Consider the following 20,117-nt stretch of genomic DNA (forward strand, 5'->3'; position numbering starts at 1 on the left):
CATTTGAAATTTTCATTTATTGTTTCGTTGACCAGAGTATTTTTTAAGATTTTTTTTTCAGGGAGGGAGCACAATGATGATTTTCTGAGTGTGTGAATGTAAGCATGTTTTCTCGTTGGTGCCTCACAAGAAAGTCCATCAATACAAAATTGTACAACATCCTTGGGTCACAGTTTTGTTCCTCAAAATTCTGTATCTATTGCTTCGTGGTTTTCTGGCTTTTTGTGCTTCAGAGATGTCTGAGGCAGCCTACTTTTGACTTACTTTTTAGGAAGCCTATTTTTCTTGCCTTGGTGCAAGATTTTTTTCTTTTGTTCTTACAATTTAAAAATACTACCAGGATGTACTTATATATTAATATGTGTTTTTCTTTATTAATTTGTCTTGGAATGTCTGTTATTTCATTATTTCTTTAATTATTACTCTTGTTTCGGTTTCCCTTGTTTCTTCCTAAACCTACATATGCAATAATTCCTCTTTATCAGCTGTTTCGCTTTTCATGATTTCAGTTACCCACGGTACAATACAATGAGATATTTTGAGAGAGAGATAGAGACCCCATCCACATAACTTTTATTACAGTATATTGCTATAATTGTTATATTTTATTATTACTTATTGTTGTTAATCTCTTACTGTGCCTATTTTAGAAATTAAACTTTATTATAGGTATGTATGTATCGGAAAAACCATAGTGAATACAGGGCTCAGTACTATTTGCAGTTTCAGGCACCCACTGGGGAATCTTAGAATATATCCACTGCAGATAAGAGAGACTACTGTAATTCCGACATTAGACATTCACTAATCATCTGCCTCACAATTTTCTTTTGTTGACATTTACCCTTGCACTCTAGGAGAGTTTCTGAAGTTTGCCCCCCACATATTTTATTTCTAAATTCTGCTCTTTGAAACTTCTAATACAGGTTTAAATTTTGGTTTTGGTTTTTGGTTTCTTTGTGTCCCCTTCTTATCCTCTCTTACCTCTTTGTCTCACTCCATTATCGTTCCATCTCAATCTATAGCTCTTTACTCCATTTCATGAAGGTAATACCATCTTGTTTCCTATCAAGGATGTACACTTTTGTCTGAATTTTCTTCTTATTCTGTATCATTTTATGAGATCTGTCTTTTTCAGTCTTCGGGGTAATGGTGCCCTCTGCCTTTCTCTGTGGTGGTTTTGAGAGGCAAAATTTCTTTCTGATTACTCTTTTAAGGAGAGCTTGGCCTACTCCTAGAGCTTGTCAGCTGTGATGAGCACATTGTCCTTAGCCCTGCTCTTCATCCATGTCCCTGCTAACTAAATCTCCTCAGACCTACAGCTGTTTGGCAGGTGAATATGCACAATGCTGGTAAAATCCCCACTACCTAGTGGACTTCCATTCATTACAGAACATCCACTGTATGAAATGAGATGCAGGGAATAACTCCATTTTTTAGCAAGGATTGCTAATGCGGCTTTTTTTACCTCCACCCCCAAGAAGGCCACTTTGTACTTAGGACAACTACTCCCCCAGGTGCAGCATGCTACTGCCACACCCTGCACACAACCCATCCTCGCACACCCTGCCCACTCCACTGAACCCACCAGATTTCTGCTTAGTTGGTTTCCAGGATTTGGATTTGGAATCTTTGACTTGGGTTAGAAAGAGAGGCACTAATGGGGAATAAAGATAGGTTGCCTCATGAAGAGGACTCCTACCAAAGAGGTTTGACTGCTAGGTTTTCTAGATGGCTACATTTCTGTGTGGAGTATGAGCATTCAGGAAAGAGGGGGTCTTTCAGGGACATAAGCTTGCTCTGTTTCAGATGCATGACACAAGTGGTTCACCAACTGTGCTTTTCAATATAGTTCCATTGGCTTCGATTAGGATGGAGATTCTGCCTAGATTTTTGGCATTTGGTAGGCTTCCTTTAGTGTTTGGTTAAGTTCTGCTCTCTTCTATGAGAAAATGAAAAAATAGAAACTTCTAGAGACAATATTTTATACCAGGAATTCTTGAAATTGGCTCATAATGACAGTGTTCAGCTTCTTGAATCAAGCTCCTCTATTCTAGTTTGCTTGGAGTGAAACCTATGAAATGGCTTTCCACTTTAAACTCTGTTCTGTGTATCATTCAGCCCCTCATGAGTTTTAACAGAGGGGCAGGAGGATTACTAGCAGGACATGATTAATCATCACAGGGCATTTGCATCACCTCTTTTGTGGGATTTCTCTGTGTGGTCCCGGTACATTTGTCTTTCTCTATAAGTCATCATGAAATAATGTTGGTCACTGCTTGTTTTCCTATGAGCAAAACTTATTTACATAGATATTAGAATTATTTTTCTATGTGGAATGTGTCAGATAGGTTTTCATGAGCACTGCATGAATTTAAGTTCAAAGCTACAATTAAAACTCCAGGCATTATGTAGACATTAAAGCAATCTGTTTATCGTAAGATACAAATTCAGTTTGAATTCTGAGAGAAATTTAGAAAATTTACAAAATTTAGGACAAAACCTCTGTGCCATTCTGAGACCACAGTGAGAGCATCTTCTTTCTCATCTGTTGTGAAAGCTTTGAAGAGCCACACTCACAACTCAGTTAACCTGCTGTTGATCTGTGGTTTCTGTGGAAGCAGCATATGATACATTCTGAGTGTAGGGTTTAGGGTCCAATGCCTGGATTTAATTCCCAGCTCTGCTAATTCCTAGCTCTGTGTCTTTAGGCAAGTTACTTTGCCTCACTAAGGGCACATTCCTTATCTGTAAAATGAGGATACTAATAGTTCTTACATAAGAGTCAATGTGAAGAACAATCAGACCATCCATATGTAGTGTCTAGAACAGTGCCTGGGACATATGAGGTGCTCTATAAATCTTACCGCCTGTTATTGTTATTATTATTACTGGTGTTACTTTATTATTATTAGCTCAGTAAAGAGAACTTGTTTGGCAATAAAGATGAGTCTCGTATTGATGTCTACCTATGGGATGGGGCAGGGCTCAAATTCTTTGGTTGATTATATATTGCAGCACCTTCCCATTAAAAAATGAGGGAAGTTTGATAGTTTATTAACTTTAGTAGCACTTTTGTTGTAAAACCAACTACATGCAACATGCAGAAACATACGCCAATAGCTAGAACTAAAGACCTCTGCATCACTATCTTTTTTTTTTTTTTTTGAGATAGAGTCTCACTTTGTTGCCCAGGCTGGAGTGCAGTGGTGCAATCTTGGCTCACTGCAAACTCTGCCTCCTGGGTTCAAGCGATTCTCCTGCCTTAGCCTCCCAAGTAGCTGGGACTACAGGTGCATGCCACCATGCCCAGCTAACTTTTTAAAAAAATATTTTTAGTAGAGACAGGGTTTCGCCATGTTGCCCAGGCTAGTCTCGAACTCCTGACCTCAGGTGATCTGCCCACCTTGGACTCCCAAAGTGCTGGGATTACAGACATGAGCCACCATGCCAGACCATATGCATCACTATTCAATGAGCTGTTTTATCAGAAGCTAAGGATGTACTTTTTAAAAAGAATATGAAAATAATGCGCCTTTAAATTAAGAATCTGTGATATACAAAATGTTGTATCATTGGATAGGGAATGGTATTAAAAAAACAACTGAGCACTTTGCCTCTATGAGAGAATATATAAAGATATATATAAATATATCAACATTATATCATACAATAATAATATACCCTTCATTATCTTATTTTAGATTTATGATCTGAATTACGTAAGATCTTAGGTCCCACCAAATTGTCTCTGAAAAGATTATATTTTATTGCTTGTGGAATCAGAATAAAATACTAACAAAATATTGACGGAATTGAATGGATGTTCAGTTCACTTCAGCACAGATCATAAGCACTAGAAACCTCATGGACAGATGGATTAAATATTATTCCAGAAATAACATGTTTAAAGTTAACTTTTTTTATTCTTCAGACTTTCTTAGCTTCTCAAAAATAATGGGATGACTGGTTCAAAAGGGACAATAACCTGAAATCATACCCATAGCAAGATATCTGTCTTATCTAAGGACTGAATATGTATGATTCTTATCGTAATGTCAATATTATTTTTCCACATAACAAAATACATAATGGCTTGTACATTATAAAAATAGTTCATTTGTGAGAGCAAAATCTCATGGCAAATTTACATCATAAAGTCTTTTATTTTCAAGTATCATTATTACAGAATGCTTAGTAAACGTGTAGAGCATTGTATTAGTACCAAAACAAATTTAAAACTCTCTGTTTCTCATTTTTCAGGATATGACATGAGATAATGCAGTGATTATCAACTTTTTTTGTGCCTAAGAATCACCTGGGGATGGTATGAGAAATTCGGACTCCTAGGCTCCATCTCCAGAGACTGATTTAGATCTAAGGTGGGCCCAAGGAATCAGTATTTTTGCCAATCACTCCAAGTGATTCTTCTCTTATGCCAGTGGTCTTTTGAGCACATTTTGAGTAACACTGAAATAATTCTTGTGGAGTGCATAGCATGGTGCGTAGCACACATAAACATTGATTTCTTTATTTCTTTTTTCTTTCATTTTTTTTTCTTTTTCAAATGACCTCTCTTTTTCCCCCCTGACCAACTCACTCTGCCATATTGTGGGAATACAGTAGAGCACACTAAGAGAGCTGCAGTTTCAGAGTCAGTGGACCTTGTGGGAGGCTTTGGTTGGAGGGATCAGTTACTGATCCTATTTCTTCCCACTTCTCCCAGGACCTTGTCCTTTAGATCTTTTGATTATTCCTTTTTTTTTTTCACTCTTTATTTCATGACTCCTCTTTAGACTACATATTAGCTCAATCTTCATCATAAACTGTTTTAAAGCAATTCCTTTGAAACTGCTCAAGCTCCAATTCCATCTCTGCCTCTAACCCTCACTACCAAAATTCCTGGTTAAAATTATTGAAGAAAAGAGTGTAGAGAGAGAAGAGAGAGAAACTAAAATCAAGTGTTGATAAATGCCTACATGTAGAAAATGGGAAGGATAACTCAAGTCAAAGAAGCAGCAAGCAAAGGGGTAGAGGAAGCTGGGTGCTCCCTGTCATCAGTGTGGGGGGTGCAGGAAGAAGTGGAGGGTCAGTAGGGCTGAAATGCTGATATTTCCAGAGGGATGGGGGCTGAGGCAAGGTCCTGATTGGAGACTGGGATAGTATCAGTTCTCTTCCAAGCTGTTTTTGTGGAGTAATAGAAGGTTTCCATTGTACTGTGATTATGATTGAGAGGGTGCTGAGTATGTGGAGATTCTGCATGGTAGATTCTTCTTCCAATGTATGTAGATTTATGTAAAGAACAGCAGATAAAGCAATGAAAAATGAAGTCAGTGTTTACTTACACAAAAAGAGATAAGTTCTGTAAGGAAAAAAATATTCATGTTACTTGTTAAACAACAGTAAGGCAGACTTCATTCCAGACCATTGCTATAGGTGTAGGGACCACTGCAAGGGAATTTTGCAGTAAGAGGGGAGAAATTATAGGGGTGGCTGGTTTTTCCAAGAATTGACTCCATAGCCAACCTTAATTTTAACAATCTAATTCCATGTACATCATTCTCAAATATTGCACTCTATTATAGTTATTCAAGGCCTTGGTAGTATTTAGCTCCAAATATAATGAAGAAAAGTGGGGATTTATAGCTAGGAGCAGGGCCAGGGATCGTTGGATGGAAAATTAAAAGGAAACATCAGGGATAAGGCGGATTCTGGGAAAAGTGACCTATAGGATTCTTGCTTAAGGCCAGCGGGTGATCAGATCTCACCTGGCCGATGGTGGAGGATGAGGGGACTTGATCGGATAGCAAGAATGGAGGATTCTGACTAAAGTAGCCTGTCAGTATTCTTGCTATGAGTGGGTAGTGCAGAGATGAACGTGGAAGTCCAACAATGAGGCCTAATTGAAAAAGAGCTCAGAGGAGCCTGATTAGAATTTAGTCAAGGAGAGAATCTTTGTCAGTGTGACTGAGACACTTCACATGTTATAGATGTCTTGGATTGTTTGGTACTGTTCTCTGCCAGTTGTTTATTGATAAATGAATTCATTTATTAATTAAGAAACATCAAATAAGAAAGATGTTGTTTGGAAAGAACTAACAAGTGAATTCTAAAAATTTGTTTGTCTTAATCATTACGATTCTAGACCTCCTAGTTTGTTATTCACATTAAAGTTGGTATTTTTGGGCTCTCTCTTTTGCACATCAAGCCTCTCATTCAAAGGATCTAATTCAAGCTTAAGGACCAGAATTTTTGGACTTTAGTACCATTCTAGAAATATATCATTCTAAAATCTGAAATCTACAATTTTGAAGAAAACTATTTATAGGAAACTGAGAGCTAAAACAATCTTATAATAACATCCCATTTTTGGTTTCACTTAGTACTTAAGATAAAAATTGCTTCTCTGAATATAATTTTGTCACTTTTTTCCTGTGTACTTTCTTAATACAGCAAGTAGACTCAGTAAAATCTGATACAATATACTTATTTCACTAGTGAAATTGAAAGCTGAATGACTGGCGAATTTAAAAGATAATGAGGGTTCTTACTACCAGCGCCAATAAGAAAGGTTAGACATTTGTTAAACGTGATATGGTGCTATCTGCCTGCATGTTAACCATATAGTTCAGGGGACACCCAGTGGTTAAAAGTAGGTAATTCCTTGCTGTGGTACAGTGTTAAAAAATTATGGAAAAATATATTTCTTGGCTCAGCAGTGATCACACATTGTTGATTTTTTCTTTCTGAATGAGTACATGTTAGGATGTGTGTGTGTTTTTGAGAAAATGTTTGGTCTTGACTTTATATATAAATTTTCTTTGAATAATAAAAACTCACCAACAATTTTGAAAATGTTAGAAATATGATTAAACTTTTCCTTTAATTAAAACAAATTAGAAATGTGGAACAAGTGACTGCGTCATAAATAAGAAAAGCCTTTTTGACCCAGAAATCCCAATTCTAAGAATGTATTCCAAGTATATAATCAGAGGTGTACATGATGACTTACTTATATCCAACGATATTTATCATAGCTTTATTTATAATAACAACAAACTAAGAAGGAAACACCTGTATGGAAGTGAAGTAAAATCATAGCACTGATATACTGACGAAGGCATTTTTAATACTGTGTTTTGAAAAACATTTAATGACAGGCAAAAATGCTTTTATTAGGTAAAAATCTTTCTAAATGTAAGATTACAATTCTATTCATATAACATACTTATAATATGTTATCATGTGCATATTTTTGTATTTGTATAAAAATAGGAAAAAACTGAAATTAGTTGTCTTGGATGACAGGATTTTAAGTAATTATTATTTCTTCTTCCTACTTTTTTTTAATCTTAAATGTATTTATTAAACCAGAAGAAAAAGAACAATAAGAAGCATAGATAATAAAAGAGTAAGATAAGAGTGTCTTACCAATGACCAGAAAAGTACCCATGCATGTATCTGCTTAGACCTTAAAGAGAGAAGTGCTGTGTATTTGAGTTTTTTTAATTTGGGGCCCCTAAGAGATACTTTCAGAGCAAGGCTGCTGCTGCTGTGTGTGTGTATATGAGTGTGTATGTTTTGTGTGCTTGTGTGTAGGGGTGGGGGCACACACACATGTGTTTGAGTAGAAAAGCACCTCTTAAATACAGACAGAAAATAAGAACAAAGACAACTTGGAGGGCAAGAATACTGAAATATTTTTAGTTCATATTCTCTTTGGAATCTGATGAAACTGTGATCTTTTCTCTGAAAGCTACACACATGTACGAATACAAAAAATACTCTCCAAAATGTTACATACAATTTAAAGAGGTTTATATGCACACACTATCCCCACCCTTGTAGGGACAATCTTATCAAGTAGATACCTTTAGGAGGCACTATGTTATAGTATTTTCCTAGGTGGCTTGCTGATGTCTGAAATTCTACCATTAACAATTTCCTTAATCTTTCATTGCCTTTTTCTGCATCTTGTTTTAAACTGTAGGTATTTCTAGTTAATATATTCACTATTAATGCCCTTGTGAGAACTAGTTTGGCAGGAAAGGAAGAGAATACCGTAAGCAATTTTTTTGTGTGTAGATTCTGTAAAGGTAGTAGAGCACCAGAGATCATTTGATGAAAATAGCTAACACTTAAATAGGCATTATATACACATGCAAATACATGTGTGCACACATAAGCACACACATGCGCCTTATGGCAACCCCATTCTCCTGATAAGGAAATTGAGGCACAGCTTGATTAAATAACCTATCTAAGGCCACACAGTTATTTAATATTAGAACCCAGAATTGAAATCACTTTCCAGAGTCTGTGCTTTTAACTAGTATCTGATACTCATCATAAAATTACTTATATTATGAAGTCTACCTTATAGATGGAGGCCAACTCCATAGACTTTCTTACTTCTATTGTCATTTTTTTGTTATTCACTTTTCTACTCCTTCATTTCCCTCTTTCTTCCTTGTGTGATGCCCTCTTTTCATTCAAGATTATATAGCAAGTTCAGTCATTCCAGTTCCCATGATGTAGGTATAGCTATTTTCCCTTTGTAGGTAGGAGATGAGGCTCTGAGGGAAGCAGAGGCAGAGCCCTAGAAGAGTAGCATTTTGCTGACTCCTGGTCAGTGCAGCAACCTCAGGACTAAAAAGACTTGAGCTGGACTACCTTGAGGGGTTCCACTTGAGATGACACACGGAAACTGAGTAATCAGAAAAAAGAACAACAACAAGCAACTCACTGGAGTGTGCTCACCATAGTGGGTGTTATTAAGGGCCTAGAACATGGGACATTTCATTCAGTATGTGAATTTATTTATTTATGTATTTTTTTTGAGATGGGGTCTTGCTCTGTCGCCCAGGCTGGAATGCAATGGTGCGATCTTGGCTCACTGCAACCTCCATCTCCCAGGTTCAAGCGATTCTCCTACCTCAGCCTCCCAAGTAGCTGGGGTTACAGACATGTGCCATCACGCCCAGCTAGTTTTTATTTTTAGTAGAGATGGGGTTTCACTATGTTGGCCAGGTTGGTCTCGAACTCCTGACCTCAGGTGATCCACCTGCCTCTGCCTGCCAGAGTGCTAGGATTACAGGCATAAACCACTGCACCTGGCCTCAGTATGTGAATTTCTATGTAATATTATGAGTTAATGGTAAGGCTTATTCATTATGACTTAGTGTTTTTTAGAGCCAGCATATTGTATTTACTGCTTTGCACTTGCAGTAGCACACATTTATACTTCTTTTGGTAATAAAAGCAATTTGTACTTATTTGGTCACCACTTAAACTATGGTGTTAAAAGAACATTTGTAAATAAGAGTCAGAGTTTTATAATTGCTAGTGTTGGAGAATCTGTCTACACTTTTGAAAGACAATCTTTTTCTTGACACTGTTTTCAAATAAAGCATGTATTTTCATGTAGAAACACAAGACTTCTGCCATTTTATAGGACAACTACTAAGTTATGGAGTAGATTCTTAACAAATATGTCAAAACTTACATATTTTAATGAGAGTTTTTATCCTGAAAAATACATTTCAAGAAGTCTAAGAAATGTGTTGTTATGCAATTTTATCATTGTGGAAATGCCAGAGTGTACTTACACAAACCTAGATGGTAGATACAGCTTTATTTGTATATAGTTTTTCATATAGAAAACTAAATGTCTCAGCATCATGACCAAATATTAGTCATTTCCCCTACTTGATCTGCAATGCCAATATCATGTGCCATACATCAAGTTTCTGTATATGCTCCATTATAATCTTATGGGACCACTGTTCCATATACAGAAAATGCAGTCTGTTGTTGAGTGAAACGCCCTTATTCAGCACATGACTACATAGATTTATTATATCACAATATCGCATACTCTAAAAGCTGATCTGGTCCAACCTAACAAAGCTTGAAAGCAAATCTCAAAAAAATCAAACTGTTTCCAAGTAACTTAACAGTATCCCATTATTAGAATCATGAGCTAGTTCTAAGGAAAAAATTACATTTTTCTATCCCATAAAAGGTTATTATTTTTTATAATTGTATACATAATAAAACTCATAGAAAATTTTCAGCATCCACTAAGTCTTCTCATGTGTACCAACCAGACCCACTGGGGTTGCCCTGCGGAGGTCAGTCTGTTCCATTGCTACCTGGGCAAGGACTTTGGGCCTCTCCCTTTAGAGCCAGGATTTTCAACCTGTGGGTCACAGTCCTCAGGATATGTTGTAACTCATTTAACCCTCAAAATCACCTTCCTAGGTATGAGCAGAGTTATTCACCCTGCTCAGAAAACTGGTGTTGAGAAATGTTCAGAAACTTGCCTAAGATCTCATAGCTGGCATTTGGTGGAACAGGACTCCTGCTATATAAATCATAAGATAGGACCATTATCCTAGAGAATGTGGTGCCTTTCTTCACAGAGTCATGAAGTCTCAGGGTAAAACATGTGGCTTCACTCAGGGAGCCTTTTCTAAGATTTTAAGTGACAGTGACACAGCAACTCTTTGCCTGGCTCTTGGAACTTCATTGTTATTTTGAAAATTTTAAAGACTCGAGTTCTGATTGACTCAGTAAAAAATTTTTTCTCTGAACTACAATAGATATACAAAAAAGTATGCAACTAATTCTTTTCATGCCTTCTTGCAACAGATGGTGCAATATCATATAAAAATGAGCTTGTTTTGAGAGTTTCTACTTACTGTGAGTAGATGAATTCTTTCCTCAGGGTGGATCCAGCCCTATCACTAGTTAGTGAGTATGCAGATCTAGTGAGCTAAGAGATCTGTTCAGGGCAGGGTAGAATTTCTAAGGACTGATGCTGATGTTAAGGAGTATAAGTGTGAAGAGATACCAACAAAACTAAGCACAAGGTGACATGAAGCCAGAGGACGTTGAAAACCTTGCACCTGGAGGCAAGGGAGGACTCAGGGGGTCAGGTAGTAACCTGAGAAGACTAGGAAGCAAACCAGATCCTGGAAGAAACTGATGATCCCAAACTCATGTGACTATAGGGCTATTCTGATCCCACATCACTTCAGAATAAATATTTGATCCTGCATTTTGTTTCATCTCATACCATACATGCCTGTACCCAGCATGCTTTGGCTGCACTGGCTTCTTTCTGCTCCTTCTGCTTACCAAGCCCATTCTTACCTCAGGGCCCTTGCACGTGCTGCCCTGTCTACCTAGAATGCCTCCTTTCCCTCATCCCATATATACACGATTGGTTTCCACACAGCAGTCAGGTGTTAGTCAAATGTCACTTCCTCATCCATCCTGTCTGAAGCAACCCTGAGCCAATCACTCTCTGTTACCTCATCCCATCTCACAGTCTGTTCAGGACTCACCATTCTCTGAAGTCATCTTGTTTTTTTGTTGACTTACTTAAAGGCTGAGTCTTTCTACTGGAATGTAAGTGCCACGAGGGCAGGAGCTTTTTCTGTTTAATTGGTCATTATATCCCCATTGCCTAGAATAGGACCAGGCTCATAGTTTTCCCAATGAATGAATGAACAAATGAATATGTGAAGTCAGACACAAATGAAGAAAGGGGGCCAAAACAACATGTAATTAAACTCTGATTACCAATCTGAAAGTAAGGAGTCTGCTCTGTATATGGGTGCATTTCAAGGCTTTTGCATTGTATTTTCAGTGCCAGATGTCAACAAAGGGCTTAATAAATACTTGTTAGATAAAAATTTAATGAAAGATGATTTTACATATTCCAGTCTCACTTCAGCTGAACTACATTGGTCCTTTGTGGAATAAGTAATCCAGGCAGCTCTGAGAGCAAGCCAGTCTTTAGGGGAACAGATCATACCCACAAGAAAGTTGAGGGAGCCTCTGTTAAGTTAAAAAACATTTTGTTTATTAGTAAGTCATTTTCAGCATATATATTAAGTTTAAACAGTCATTATTTTTAACTTAATAGTTTCATCACGCCAAAATACAAATTTTTAAATTCTCATTAGCAGATCCTAATTGGCATATTGTAAGTAGTGGAATCCATTTATAGACTTTAAGTATGTGGGCTTTGATGTAGCGAATGGAATCTGTAATTAGCCCAGGATTGGAACATGGCCTTCCTCAATTGTAGCTAAGATCAAAAGCTAATAGCTGGAGTTTGGGACAGCTGTGTCACATTGAAAACGGACCTAACCTCCTTCAGTTTCCTCGCTGGAAAATGAGAGGTTGAGATAGGTAATGAAGTTGAAATGGATAATGCTACTGCTGTATTCTTGTCTTTATGTCTTATGTCCAGTCTTTTACACAGAATCCATTTGTACATTAAGGTTGTCAGAAGCTATTTGTTATTATTTGTGATAATTTAAAAAAGACTAGCAATCTGGATAAAACGTAGGTTATCCCCTCCTTTTACCATCTCACATATCACACCTGCATCACTAGCTTCTTAGCAGCCTCTTTTGTTTTTATCACATTTATCTAGGTTTTTTTCTTTCCTTGGTTGATGGTAGTAAGTGTATGCTTGGGAGAGACTATTTATTCTACAGATGATGCCTGGGAGCCTGAACTCCTGCAAATGCCTGTGAGGCCCCCTAGAGTGGTTGGCGAGTGGACACATAGAGATTGTGCTTTGAGGACAGCAAACTAAGTTTTGACTTTGGGGCATGCTAAGGCAAAATTTACCCTGAAGGGAAAGAAGACTTCAGTTCAAACTTCCATGGCATGCATTTTCAATAAATTAGAAAATATAAATTTGGCTAAATATTTCTTCTAAATATTAAAGAAACCAAATTATTCTCAATTATACATATAAAATATTTGTTGCATAGACATAGAACACTTTAATGTGTTATATGCTAGCTAATTTATGCATTATCTTGCCTTGTGTATTCAATATTTACAGTACATTATTCACACTTTATTGACCTTGGAGCATATCACCGTTTTACATTATAAAGCTTTATACTTGGCCAGGCACGGTGGCTCACGCCTGTAATCCCAGCACTTTGGGAGGCTGAGGCAGGCAGATCACGAGGTCAGGAGATCGAGACCATTCTGGCTAACACGCTGAAACCCTACTAAATATACAAAAAATTAGCTGGGCGTGGGGGCATGTGCCTGTAATCCCAGGTACTCAGGAGGCTGAGGCAGGAGAATTGCTTGAACCTGGGAGGCGGAGGTTGCAGTGAGCCGAGATCGCACCACTGCACTCCAGCCTGGGTGACAGAGCGAGACTCCATCTCAAAAAAACAAACAAACAAACAAAAAAAAACTTTATGTGCTTGCTTCTTTGAAATATAGATATTCATAAGAAAGAGAAAGAGATACAGGATATGAAGGTCTTGTTGAGGAAGCAACTGTGTATTTTACTTTCCCTTTTTCCCCCATTTATTTTCTTTTTCTCAATTAAAATAGTTACATAAGAAAACACAAAAAAGCCCAAGAAGGATTTTTTTAAAATTACTCTTCACACCATCAGAAAATAACCTCATATGACCTTAAAGGATCATACTAAATATACTATTTTATAATTTAACTTTTCTTCGTATAAAATATGAATAATATGTTTTTATTTAATGAAGTGTTTTTCTAGGACATGATTTTTAATAACCAGATGATATTTCATCCTATGGCTCTCCCATAACGTAACCCCCTATTATGGGATGCAGTATAGGTAGGTAAGAGATTGGAGTCTGGAGCAGATATCCTGCCTTTTACTAACTGTCACCATGGCCAAGTAATTTGTTCCTTCTGTTCCTCAGTCCCCTCACACATAAAGTGGAGATAACAATAGTATTAGGTTTATATTGGTTTATCTTGTTACTCATGGTATTTAAAACACTTAGAGTACTTAGAATAACGTTCTGAGAGGCTTTATTCTTGAAGCATTTTATCCTATTATTATCTATAATTCTATTATTCTAATAGAATAATTACCTGGCACACCATAGTACTTAATAAACATTCATTATTATAGATACTGTTTTCAGCTTTTTTAGGTTATAGTACTGTGATCAATATCTTTGTAGAAAAATACTTTTTCTCTTCTCTTATTTCCCTAAGATACATTTTTACAAGTAGAATAGCATCTTTGATACATATTTCTAAATCACCCTGCATAGACATTGTAATATTGTATACTCTCTATGGCACTGTAAGGGTGAGTGATGTTTTTGGAAGTACATGAGAACTGCCTCAGAGAGTTTTGCAGTTCTCCAAAATCACTGAATATTGAACAATTGAGACTTATTCAACTTACTCTTCATTTCAATATTTGTATCATCTTCAGGCAAAGTTACGAAAAATTCAAAGCATATGTTTACTTTGGGTGTGTTTCAAATATTAGTCTGATTTTTGCTTGAGAAAATATTTGTATTGATATGTAAGTTTGCATTTGACTACATTGGTAAGGTGTTTTCCCCCACTGAAACTAATATTTTCTATTTTCAAGAAAAAAGCAGCAAGCCTCGGCAGCAGTCAATCCTCCAGAACCTATGCTGGTGGAACAGCCTCGGCCACCAAGGTCAGTGATTTCCTGAACACGAAAAGACCCCTACCGTATTCTACAGGGATATGATTAGTGGGTGGGGCCTGTAGGAATGGCAAACAGTGTCCAGATATCACTGAAGGTTTTTTAACAAAGTATCATTTCTGTGCTAGAAGAGAGAATATAATTTCTTAATAATGATGTGAATGATTTAAAACCTAGTAAAACCATTTATTGTATAAATCTTCTTGGCATATAATAAGTGTTAAATAAATATTAATTATTATGATGACTATCTGCAGATAATATTAAACTTTTGAACATACTGTGAGTAAAAATGTAGTGCTCCCACTTTAGAAAATAATTCATATCCTCCTCATGGGCATTAACCACACCAGGCGTGCTGCTAAGTGCTTTATGTAATTATATCACGTAATCCCTTCACAATCTTCTTCTTATTCCTTTATACCTGAGGAAACCAGAGCTCAAGGAGGTTAAGTAACCTTGACAAGCTCACAACACCAGTAAGATGGAGATAGGGCTTGAACCCAGGTTTCCTGTCAAGAGGTCTTTGACAATGCTGGGTCTTATAAACTCCATCTAAGCAATTTGTGGTAATATAACCCTTCAAAGTTTTGCAACTTATAAAAATCACTGAAACCTCACCTTTCGAGGCAAGAAAATGGCCAGGCACAGTGGCTCATACCTGTAATCGCAGCACTTTGGGAGGCTGAGGCAGGAGGATCACCAGGAGGATCACTTGAGCCCAGGAGTTCGTGACCAGCTTGAGCAACATAGTAAGACCCTTTCTCTCCTAAAAAAAAAAAAAAAAAAAAATTAAAAATTAGCCAGGCTTGGTGGTGCGTGCCTATAGTCCCAGCTACTCAGATGGCTGAGGTTGGAGGATCACTTAAGTCTGGGAGGTCGAGGCTGCAGTGAACTGTGACACTGCCACTGCACTCCAGCCTGGGCAATAGAACAAGACTCTGTCTCAAAAATAAAAAGAAAGTATAATTTTATAATTTTAGCTAGTAATTTTTGATAAATAAAATTGTTTTGGGAGTCCACGGTGGGCAGATCACGAGGTCAGAAGTTCAAGACCAGCCTGGCCAAGATGGTGAAACCCCATCTCTACTAAAAATACAAAAATTAGCTGGGCATGGTGCGTGGTGGCGCGCACCTATAGTCCCAGCTGCTCGGGAGGCTGAGGCAGGAGAATGGCTTGAACCCGGGAGGCACAGGTTGCAGTGAGCCAAGATAGTGCCACTGCACTCCAGCCTTGTAACAAAGTGAGACTCTGTCTCAAAAAAAAGGAAAAAAAAGTTGTTATATTCAACCCATTTCAACTTTGTGGTCTTTTAGTATGTCCCAGATTATCTAAAACCTCAACCTATGTTTCAGGAGTATCTATACAACTATTTAACGTAAGCTTTTTTTTTTCTTTAAAACTGGTGGCTATCTTATGAAAGTCAGACTTTCTCATAGATGTCACTTGCTCAATGAAGAGTTAGTATTTTCGTGTCACTTAGAGTTCTGACTGCTCTCCAAGTCCCTGATGGTGCCCAAACCAATAATCAGCTGAGAAGCTCTAACGCTAAATACCATGCCACTTTAAGACCCGTGCCTTTTAAAGACCTTTTCAAAGCTCCTACCAGTCAATAAAAATATAAAAATCATTGAAAGACCATGAATCGTAAATACAGGGAGTTAATTAACATTTGGAACCAACATAAATTCAAAACTGAGGTCTGCTCTTTGTTAGCCATTCTTTACTGCTGCTGGAGACACCACAGCATTCACTGATGGCCACTGGGTGAGAGAGTTGCTTACACAAACAAATATGAGTTTGGATTTCCTCTTTGCCACTACTATTTGTCCAGTCCCACTGAGCTTCAGTTTCTTCATCTGTAAAATGAGGGTTGGACTTCTCTTGTCAGGGCTGTTGAGAGCCTTAAATGAAAGAAAATAAATACTAACACTTAGGCCTGGCCCTGGCATTTAGTAGGTGCTGGGAAAATGGACCTCTCCTGTGATTGATCATGTTAATCTTCATATTCTGTTATTTCCAGGTCTCCAAATAAAAGAGAGTCTTCAACTAAAAAAGATTAACTTTTATTGTTATCAGGACTTGTATTTAGCATACACTTAAATTATGCCACTAAAAATGATACACCTCATTAGCAAAACACCCACCCAGTGAGATTTAGTGAGTTATTTGTAAATGTTCCCACACTTGCTATTATCTAAACTTTTGAAGGTTTAGTACATTGTGGAAAACCACACCCAGTTTTTTCTTGAACGTAATCATAAGAATCAGACCCTTTCCATGTTTTTTTTTTAACGTAGAAGTTACCCTATTTTTCTGAGATGGGATAGTTATAAAGAATTTGAACATCTCCCCACAAACCCTGGTCTGTCTTAAGAGCTGGGAGGGGCAGGGCGTAACTGGGAAGTGGAGATGATTTAGCTATATGTTTATTGCTTTAGTATTTAACAGCAAACTTGAAATTCTTTTTTTGGCTTTAAAAACACCATCCTCTCCCATTTCCATTCTTATGTCTCCTGTTTCTCTTTCTCACCATGCTTTTCTGACTCACTTTCCTTTGCCAGTTTCCTGAATGTGAGTTCTCCAGGGTTTGATTCTTCACCCCTTCCGTTCTCATATTTTTTACTTTTATAAGGTGTTGAACAAACGTAATTGCTTATTTCTTCTTTTGATGCCAGATTGGAATGGTTGTAACTCATAGCATTATCCCTTAAGGAATTACATACCCATGCATCATTTAGAAAAGCTGGGGGTAATAGCATAACTTGAAGCCTTTTATTACACAGTTATCATGACACACACAGGCAAAATAATATTCTCTCAACACATTCTGAAAAGGCGTGACAGAGTGGTAGATAGAATTGGAAGTGAGAACTAGTGCTAGTTTTCTTGATTCTGGAAATAGTTAATTTGAAATTCAAAATAAGTGATAATTTTACAATTATTAAGAAAACTTTAAAGTTTTAAAAATTAAGTACTTAATTTGAAGCATATGTGTAAGCTATGTATTAGAGAATGGTTTCTATATATTGTAGAATTGTTTTATGAGAATGCTTACAAAATGAGGAATTGGGCCCTCAAATAATATCCCTTCTGCTATGCAGTTTTGGGTTTCAAAGATCTAATGCTCTTAAGTGATGTAAATTTTTCTAATTCAAAATAATTAGTATAAAATATTTAGTTCTTAAAATTTAATTTTTGGTAAATCAGTAGTGAAGATGAGGCTGCGGAAATTATACGGACTTTTACTAAAGCCTATATGAAAATAGTTGTGATCCATAACCAGTCATGCAATTTTATTTCTGGAAGACTTGTCAGACAACTTCTGTTTCACCAACCTGACTGTTCAGGTGAGGAAACCGAGGTTCAAATTGCATTAGGAATGTCTCTGTAGAAGACCATGCTATTAAGAAGATGTACTGGTTGAAGTTGTTAGTTCCAATTAGAACCCACTCTGACTAAGCCAAAAAGGAATTTCTTAAGGAACAGGGTAGCTGGTAGAGAAATCCAGGAGAGTACAGCAGAAGAAATCTAAAGCCTTACAGCAGTACTAATGCACAGTAACACTATGAGGCTTTCTCCTGCTGCCACCACAGCTCAGCTCCTGTCACATGTAGGACTGGGTGCCAGAACTCTGCCACTGACAATGCAGAAGACTCAAAATCCCTATTATAACATGGATTTCCTGGTGGGCAGCAGCCTGCACACGTTGCTCACCTCCCAGCTCATTCTTGTTTGGCACATCTGATTGGCCAGTGTAAATCACATGCCTTCACCCTGCTCCAAGGGAATCTGGGGGTGTGAGTCTTCTGGATCCTACTTTGGGAAGGCATGGACTGATAAGGCGGGAAATTATCAATATGTGGTGAGGTTTTTCAAATATGTGGCCTCCTGCTGAATGACAGATATCCATGACAAAGGAAAACAGGAGAATTACCTAATTGAATAGGAAAACTACAGATGACAGGTTATTCAGCAACATTAGGCCTTTCAAACAGAAGAAAGCGCAAACAACTTTCCTCCCAGCCTAGACAGGAGGAGATCTATGAAGGAATAAGCACCTATCAGAGAAATACTTTTGTGATTTGGGTCCTGAGTCTGCCATAAATAGCTGTGCTGACTTTGGCAACACAGCTCTCTTCCCAGGTTCGTTCTTTTCTCATCTGTAATAGGAGTGAGGGTTTGGGTTAACTCTTCAGGTACTGTGGAGGGTATGCTGACATTCAGTGCCAGCATCAGCCCACAGTACCCTCCTACCACGTGTGGTTTGTGAGATGACTGTGTGTTAGACAATAAAGCGTTTTTATTTTAATAATTATGCTTATATTTTAATGTGCTATAAAAAGTAAACTAGCACATCAACTCCTAATCCCATGGCTATTTTCATTTATAGTGAGGCTGAATTTAAGGTTAAAGTAAATCTACTTCTTTTAAATTAAGTAAACATAATATATCTATGGCAGGTTAAAAAATATTATATAAGTAATGTACAAATAATAACCAGGGCTTGAGAAATAAGATCCAGAGCAGTAATTCTCACCTTTTAATGTACATAATGAGTCAGTGTGGGTTTTGTTAAAATGAAGATTCTGATTTAGGAAGTCCGGGATGAGGCTGAGATTCTGCTTTTCTAACAAGCTTCCAGTGGATGTGCTGCTGCTGCTTTGGCAACCACATTTTGAGTAGCCAGGAGACTGAATAGTGCAGAATGTGGGTAGTTTAGGCTACCCATAACCTAAACATCAACTGGAGAATCTGATTAAAATGCAGATTCTCAGATTTGAAGCCAAGAAATTCTGATTCGCCGGGGTGGGGGAAGAGCCCAGGATTTCATATATTTAATAGGCATTCCCAGGAGTTTCAGATGCAGATGATTTGAGAACCACACTGGCAGGAAGGACACCCTCAGGGATTGTGATGGCCACAGCACAGCAGTGGAACTACATTGTTTGCCTTCACTCTAAGGAAAGGAGCCTTTTTCCACCTGACTTACAGCAGAAGAATCTTGCGAAAAAAAAATTTTTTTTTTTGAGACAGGGTCTCACTATTGCCCAGGCAGGAGTGCAGTGGTGTGATCTCAGCTCACTGCAACCTCCACCTTCCAGGTTCAAGCGATAATCCTGCCTGAAGCCTCCCGAGTAGCTGGGATTACAGGCAAGCACCACCGCACACAGCTAATGTTTGTATTTTTAGTAGAGACAGGGTTTCACCACGTTGCCCAGGCTGGTCTGGAACTCCTGAGCTCAGGTGATCCACTTGCCTCGGCCTCCCAAAGTGGTGGGATTACAGGCGTGAGCCACCATACCTGGCCGGAAAATTTGTTTTATAACCATGTGATTACTCATCTGTACTCATCAGGAGCCCAGAAATACATTCAGAGATAGGCATCATTGAGCTGCCTAATTCTGGAAGCTGTGGGGCCCAGGGCCCATCCCTATGGGGTGTGGCCCAAATTAGTCACCCTGTGCTGTTTTTGTCACAGGAGAAATTAATGTCAGTGAAACCTAGATGAGCTTTTAGTCTATTTTTAAAAAGGAATGACAATACTAATGATTAACAACAACAACAAAAAGGGATATATAAGCTATATATCAAGAAGAATTCTAAGTCCGGGTG

At 37.7% G+C, this 20,117-nt stretch overlaps 1 protein-coding gene across 33 annotated transcripts in view; it reads left to right on the forward strand.

Moving 5' to 3' along the window:
• CAST (calpastatin) overlaps positions 1–20,117 on the forward strand; it is a 112,255-nt gene that overhangs the window by 18,985 nt on the left and 73,153 nt on the right. For all 33 annotated transcript variants that reach the window (XM_063811404.1, XM_054684449.2, XM_063811406.1 and 30 more), the window contains one exon: positions 14,420–14,491. In XM_063811404.1, the coding sequence (XP_063667474.1) occupies positions 14,420–14,491 (72 nt within the window). The remainder of the gene's footprint in view (positions 1–14,419; positions 14,492–20,117) is intronic.

The sequence above is a fragment of the Pan troglodytes genome, chromosome 4 (genome assembly GCF_028858775.2).
Source record: "Pan troglodytes isolate AG18354 chromosome 4, NHGRI_mPanTro3-v2.0_pri, whole genome shotgun sequence".
Taxonomy (NCBI): domain Eukaryota; kingdom Metazoa; phylum Chordata; class Mammalia; order Primates; family Hominidae; genus Pan; species Pan troglodytes.